Source organism: Nelumbo lutea, chromosome 4, assembly GCF_056320005.1.
Source record: "Nelumbo lutea isolate HS-2025 chromosome 4, American lotus-T2T, whole genome shotgun sequence".
Classification (NCBI taxonomy): domain Eukaryota; kingdom Viridiplantae; phylum Streptophyta; class Magnoliopsida; order Proteales; family Nelumbonaceae; genus Nelumbo; species Nelumbo lutea.
The window spans coordinates 24,985,618-24,992,939 of record NC_142687.1 but is presented as its reverse complement, the minus strand read 5'-3'; the positions used below and the strand labels follow the sequence as shown (position 1 = coordinate 24,992,939).

The 7,322-nt window shown below is 37.8% G+C and overlaps 1 protein-coding gene across 2 annotated transcripts; it reads right to left on the bottom strand.

Annotated features, from left to right (window-relative positions):
- Window positions 1-3,135: 3,135 nt before the first annotated feature.
- On the bottom strand, window positions 3,136-5,742 carry LOC148854707 (uncharacterized). Of its 2 annotated transcripts, none has more exons than XM_088981979.1 (4): window positions 4,489-5,742; window positions 4,240-4,361; window positions 3,710-3,877; window positions 3,136-3,497 (listed from the first exon to the last, which is right to left on the bottom strand). In XM_088981979.1, exons 1-4 carry the CDS (start codon window positions 4,702-4,704, stop codon window positions 3,386-3,388), a joined length of 618 nt encoding a protein of 205 aa, XP_088838105.1. In that variant the 5' UTR covers window positions 4,705-5,742; the 3' UTR covers window positions 3,136-3,385. The 2 variants fall into 2 exon arrangements, with proteins under 2 accessions (XP_088838105.1, XP_088838106.1); XM_088981980.1 differs by having other exon boundaries at window positions 3,710-3,829; window positions 4,489-4,879.
- Between the last annotated feature and the right edge of the window lie 1,580 nt (window positions 5,743-7,322).

Here is a 7,322-nt window from a genome sequence, read left to right as displayed (position 1 = left end):
GAAAAATTAGTTTGTTTGGTGAGTTACATTATAATAATAATAATAATAATAATAATAATAATAATAATAATAATAATAATAAATGAGAGCTGCAAAGAGATTTCTTCTAAGGCTCAATTTGTTTGCAGTGAAAACTTCATATGGACTGCGTGGAAGTGCAAATAGGCATACTTTGTTCTTCAGGTTTAACTTTCTTCTATTTTATTTGTGAAAAGTAAAAGAAGAAGCAAAATGAAGTGATTCCCACTTAATATAAAAATGAGCGAATACAGGAAAAGGGTAACTTGTTTGGGAGTATAAGGTACGAAGCAAGATGGTGTGGTCCCCATTTTATATAAGAAAATATTGAGGTAGGAGGAAGATGATATTTGCATCAGTTTTTGGGATGCAAAATTTGTACCAAAAAAGATCTTCATTTTGTGTGAGCCACTGAATTTTGGAGGAAAAGGAAAGAATAAAAAAGATGAAGAGTGATAGTTTAGACTTTAGACTTTTTTTTATTGGAGGGCATTTTGGTCTAAAAAATTTAATATTTTTCCCGCTGACCAAATTCAGCATTATTTTCAAAACATTATGTAATTCGTCAATTAAGGAAATTTCATCCCAACACTATCTGTTGCACACCTCATCATAAGATTGGGACCCACCATGTATGATATGTGCAGACATAGATCTATGTTGGAATGTGTTGGAACAATTTTTTGTTGAGAAGAGTTCAGACTCCATTTTTAGCAAAACTTTGAAGGTGATTGAAAATAAATGTTATGAAATTCGAACCAATGGCTATAGTAGAAAAGCAACATTAACATAAATTTTAAATATATATAATATCCGAGGATGTAGATTTAAATCGAATTGAAATTTATATGGGGCCAGATGGGGTGGATTATTCAGATGGTGTTGTTTTCCTTCTATAGGTGTTTGTCCATCTCAATGGTTTTATTTTTTAAAACAAAAACAATTGCTATATCAAAAAAATACATTGTTTTTTTTTTTTTTTTTTTTGTATGGAAGTTGTTTTTGTTTTAGAATACTAACTATTCACATTGGCAAACAGAGAAGAAACAAGTTTTCTTCTTTGTTTGGATCATATGAAAACAGCATAAAACATATGGTAGTTATTTTGAAGTACATCACACGTTTTCTGAACAAAACATTGTACATGGGCCTAGACTTCTTTGTCCCTAACAGCATGGCATCTAGCCACACAACAAGAACATATCCACCTCTCGTTGCACATAAGAGGTTATTACTCATGGGCCTGGATCTGCTGAAGGCCAAAGGTGTGCAAACATGCTGAGAGCACAGCATCCAGCCACACATTGGAAACATCTTTTGTATTTGTGTGTTAAGTTAATGGGAAGATGTTCTAATAGATGCTATTATATGCTGTGTTTCAATGCATCCACACACTTTTTTTATTTCAACAGTCCTATTTGTTATTTTAAATGATAATCTATTATGAATATATCTTGTACTTGTATGTTAATCTATTATTTCAACAGTCCTATGCTGTGTTTCAAGATGTATGACTATACGCTGTGCTTTCAATATGTTTACACACTTTTTCACTTTCAGCAGATTCTATCTCACTACTTATTATTTTCAATGATAATTTATGATGCTGAAAGAACCTTGGCAGTTATGCATGTTGTCTTACTCGGTTTTACATGCCCATTAAAACAATAGGTAGCGGACATTGCATGGATTTTCCTACGTGGACACTATATATTCTTAATAGTACTTTTAAAATTTTATGCAATATTTTTTTTATTTCTTTATTTTTTTGACATAAGTGAAGAGTTAATGTACTAGATAAATGTTATATTTTTATATCAAATATCATAACAAGGGTGATATTTCTTTACATAATATAATAATGTTGGTGTAAGTGGGGTGGTAAGGCAGAGGATATTGGTCTCCCTGAAGTGGACTTGGTGGTTACCCCTGTGTCATCGTAATCTCCATCGCAATCTTCGTGATGCTGATCTACGTATACTTAGAGTTGAAATCTAAAAAAAGCTCATTCTATGATTCTAAAGGGCTATTAGCCTAGATTTTGATTTTTTTTCTTTCAATTTTCTGTTAAGGTTAGATGCAGAAAAACACAAAAAAAAAAAAAAAAAAAATTCAGTATCCAACCACCAGACATAAACTGAATAACTGTTGTTTTGTCCAAACCGGAGAGACAGGATTAGCTGAGCGCTACATTCATGGCACTCAGGGATTAAAAATAATCAAATGAATTTTCTATCAACAATTGTAAATTGAATTGATGATGGTCGTACAAAACTACACGTTAGAAGCAGTCAAACCAAACCAAACTGTAAATCAAACCAGACATCACCAACCACGCCCAAGTCCCAATCATTCACTCAAAAAGAACCCACTTGTATTTTACAAGTCTACATGTTAAAGCAGTGGAATATTTCTGCTAGGGGCCACGTATCAAAAATCACCTAATCAGCCCAGACTCAAATCAAAGGCCACTAAAGTAAGTCTGGATGGGCTAGAAGTGCACAGCAGGCTAGGTGACGTCATATCAAGTTCTATTGGCTCGCCAAACAGTACGTCCGTTCCACAGGCGCCCTATAGCATGATACATGGTTTTGAAAATTGGACCGGAAACGGTACCATTTTTACCATTGTTCTTGGGTCAAATGGTGTGCAACCCGGTACGATGGTTTTGGGGTCCAAAACTGAATCAAGAGCCATGACCGATTCCTGAGTCAACTAGTCCAACTTTTGGTCCGGTCTGATTTTCAAAACCATGGCATGATATGCTATGAAGAGCCAATGCTAATTCTCAAGAATGAACACGCCAGTATCCTATACACATGATATGGACTCCACATGGCCCCATGTCCACGGTATTCTTGATAGATTGCCTAGCCCGGTGTGCACTACTTTGTTTCCAGCTAATTTGGTCTTCACCAAACTACATCACTCTCTTCAAATTATCAACTTGAAACTCGTCAGCCGTATTATTTTTAATTTATTCAATTAAATCATCCACTCAGCAAAATTGTTTGAAACAGTTGCTTATGTCAATTCCGTGGCCAAAAGAAGTGGTGGCAAGTGAAAAGCAAAGAAAAAAAAACATAAAAAGAGGAGAAGAAAAGGAAAAACGAAAAGTTACTTATAATAGAACTTTATAAAGCACCAAATTCATGTATGTACAAAGAAAGTGACAAGGCTGGACCTTAAATAAAATCACCCTTCTGATGTCAAAACCCAGGCCACTTTGTCTCATTACAATGACGTCTTTCTACCCATGTGGACACAGTTAGATAGGCCCGAGTCAGGCCCAGCCCATGATGTTATATAGGTTCAATCTGTGCACTGTGGGCATTAGACCGGATGCCCGAGAACCTCTTACTACTTTTCAACTGCATTCTTTTCTCCTCTTCCTTGATCTTCTCCAAATTATATGAAAAGGGCTTGGAAGAATTTGGTACGGAATCTTTTGCGGTGGGGCTTGAGTTGGGACGCTAGAACTACAAGCCAGTGGAAAATTAATGTAGTTAATAAACATAAATGGATAAGTATAGGGGCAATATCAAAGCATACTACCGGACCACCAAGTGGGTTAATCCGGTTCTGTCACCGAGTCAACCAATATCATAAAAACCCTTCTTGAATTTTTTCCGGTTGACCCGCTAACAGAATACAAAAGAAAGACTGTAAAATAAAGGGAAAAGGTATTCACCACAATCTAGCAATCTCGATCTGGGAGAACTCTAAACCCGTCGAAATTAGTGGTGTCGGTGGTCTAGTCGTCGTCGTCGTCGTCGTTGATGAAGTTAATGGTTGTTTAATGGCAAGGATTCTGCAATTGAGGAGGTTGCTTGTTATGTTCCGGTGGGCCATGCCCATCCTGTGGACAAAATGTAAAAACGACAACTCTTTGAGTTTCAGTTGAAACAGTTTTCAGGCGTACTCAGTTTTTAATTTTCCCTCTCGTCGAGGAAGCATCGAGCATGCTTCCATATCAAGCTATAGCTGAATTCCAAGAATTCAAATTTGTAGGTCCCATTCAGGGTCCGTTTTGGGGGCACCATGCCGGAGACCCTCTAAAATTGAATTGACTTCAGGTGACTAATGATGAATCAATCAACCCAAAGTTGTAAACTGGAAGGCGGAAGCCTGAAGATTGATATGTTTCATCTTTTCATATGAGATTGATTGAAATTTGAAAGCGAATATGGGAAAGAGAAGAGAAATCACAGATTTACTTACTTGTAAAGAAAGCTCTGATCATGGAGTCCGACAACCAACACCGAAGCTCCAATCTCCCTCACCGTCGACACAATCGTCCGACCCTCTAAATCACCTTCCCTGACGACAATCTCCACCTTCGCCTGCAAATTGAATCGATTCCAATTCATCTAAGGAATCTATAAACTTAGTCGAAGAAGTAAAGATGAATGAATTGTACTAGCTAGGAAAGTAAGGATCAAAAAGAAAAGACGGTATGTATATGCATACATCAAGCACCGTGTTGCAGATATCTTTGAAAGAGAGAGCCAATTGAAAGCCTCTCAATCGGAGAACTCTCTGTTTCTTCTTGCTTTTTGATCTTGAGGGCGGGAAAACGTGAAGAAGTATGATGGAGTCACCGTAGCGGAGCAAGTTCTGGAGAGCCCATTGCAGCGCCATTCGAGCTGCGTCTACATCCTCCACCACCACTACTATTTTCCCCATCTCTTTCGCCACCTCCAATCCCAACTCCTCCTCTACGACTTAAGCCTTAGGGTTTGAAAATTCATCCTCATCCTAACTTTATTTACTCTCTCTCTCTCTCCCTCTCTCGACACTTCCTTTTTTCCGTGTTCTTCTGTTTGTTTGCGGATGGTATTGAGGTTACAAAGAAGATTCTATCCATCAACGATGAGTCGATGACTTCTTAAATGGATCCATGTCGGCCTCCAAGGTGTACCCCAGGTCATCGAGAGAGTTGGGACACAGAAATGCTTAGCTGACGTGGTGCATATTAATACGGGAACATTCATTAGACAGTGCGGCCAAGCTTTCCACGTGGCTAATTCGGAAACCCAACGGCGGCTTTGTTTCTTCTCTTTATATAAGTCTATTATATTAATAGCATAATATAATATAATAAATAAGAATAATGTTGGCACGTCTATAGATTGACGGATCTCGGCCATCCATTGGTTGAAGTGTTCATGATAAAAAAAAGGGATGACGTGTTGAAAACTTTGAACGAGTAAAATGTAGGAAGCACAACGTGTGAGATGGGCAGTGGGCACATACCACAAAAGTTGAAGAGAAGGTCAGGTCAGGACTAAGGAGGACTCAGGAGAGGGCCCACCAATCGCCCGTATTTCCTTGCTAAAGATCCGGTGGGAATAGGATGGTGCTGGAAAGTAGAAACCGTAGAGAACGGATCATGCAATAATTTCCTTCAACTCTCTCTCCAATTCTCTGTGTTACAGAGTAATGAGAGACAGTTACAAAGAAATCAGGGGCAGGGGAGACCCGAGGATGCCGGGGACAGAGCAGGGTGCACGCGTGGCTCACTGGCCATTCTATGATCCGTCATCATCTACGGAGAGAGTGAGAGGTTCTGATCTCGAGCCTTTAGGCTTTGGGAGTGGTGCCGAGTAACCATCTCGAGTCTCGACAACCGAGTCCATCAATTTTATCGTCATCTTCTTTTCTGGGAGGACCGAACCGAGGACTCACTCACATGAAGATTGACAGGGTCAGAGATAAATACACAAAGTAATGATACATTGAAGGGTGAATTTTAAAGCATGGTAAGGTTTGGCCCACTGGCCACTGGAAGGGAATACATGGTTTTAAAAACTGATTTGTCCACTGCTTCTTGGGTCAACCAGTTCGGTCCTCCGGTTTGAATCCCAACCAAATGGTTTTGGAGTCCAAAACCGAACCGACCTTTCAATCCAGTCCAGTTGTCAAAACCACGGTCATGCCTTTTGGCAGTTGTGGGGGTGGCTACTGTTTGAAGACTGAAGAGTAAAGAGGGTAGAGCTAGATGAGGATCTATTCTTTATTGACAGAAATATTACTGAGAGACCAAAATAATTAATTAATAAAAGGTAATTCATCATTCATGAATCATGACCAGACCAGCACAAAATATTGGCATGGATTGAAATGGTGAAAAATAATAAATCAGAGGCCTCAGAATTTGCCAGAACAAATGGCACTGAATTTTGTAGGTCACATAAAGGAATTCCCTACCTCCCAACTGTGTATGCAATCATAATAAATGCCTCAATTTTCAGGCACCCCAGAGAGAAAGAGAGAGAGTCAGAATCATTATTAATTTAATAGCAGATGGATGAATATGATCTGTGCCGTTGTTTGATGATAATCAGTTAATGTTGGATATCTTTTGTTTGTTATTGACATAGGATAAGAGTGGAAAAGTATTTTCTTTTTTTTTTTCTATTTTTCTTTTTTTGCCATAAAAGGGACCAGCCAACATATAAGAACTTTTCCACAGGGGAGGCGACTGGGACAGGCGCACAGTTGTTCACACTGGATGGTGGATTGTACAATCAGGTCACATTGTCTTTTGGGACAACAGGGCGGCAAGGCCTAAGTCAACACAACACAATACAATAACATGGGTTGCCTTCCCAACAGCAAGAAATAGAATTTAGACTCCGGGTAGAAATGGCTTTCTACAACTTTTTAAAATTGCGACACCAGGAACAAAACAAAAGTCAAATAAACATTCTTGAATCATGTTTTTGTTTTTGAAAAGTTGAAATGGATTGGTTTTATTTGAAAAGACATTGCATGTCTTTAAAAGTAACCATCACAAATAAAGACACGTAATAACCATTGTGTAGAAATGGATTGGTTTTATTTGGTTTCGAAAATGAAGAAGACACGTAATCATGGTTCAAAGTATCAATACATATATAATACAATACATAGAATTTGGGAAATTTATCAATTTTAGCTAATAGTAGCGGGTTTACATTATGATGGATTAAAGGGTGTGGATTGAAACTTAAATAAGGATTGATGCTTTTAAATGCTCAATAGTGAATTTTTTCAATATCAAATATATAAATACTTTAAACCATGCATATAACCAACAACAATTTCTCTGTTTTTATTAAAGAACAATTTGTTTTCAATACCACCTGTTTTTTGTTTTGTTTTCGGAGCTCAGCAACAATTAAAAAAAAAACAAAAAAACGAAAACAAAAACAAGTGGAAAATACCCCTTAATTGGCTAAATTAACTGATTTATACATTACAATTGGTTTTGATGTGTCAACTGTCAAGGTCTAGACAGTGACCCGTTTAGAGCCGGCCAT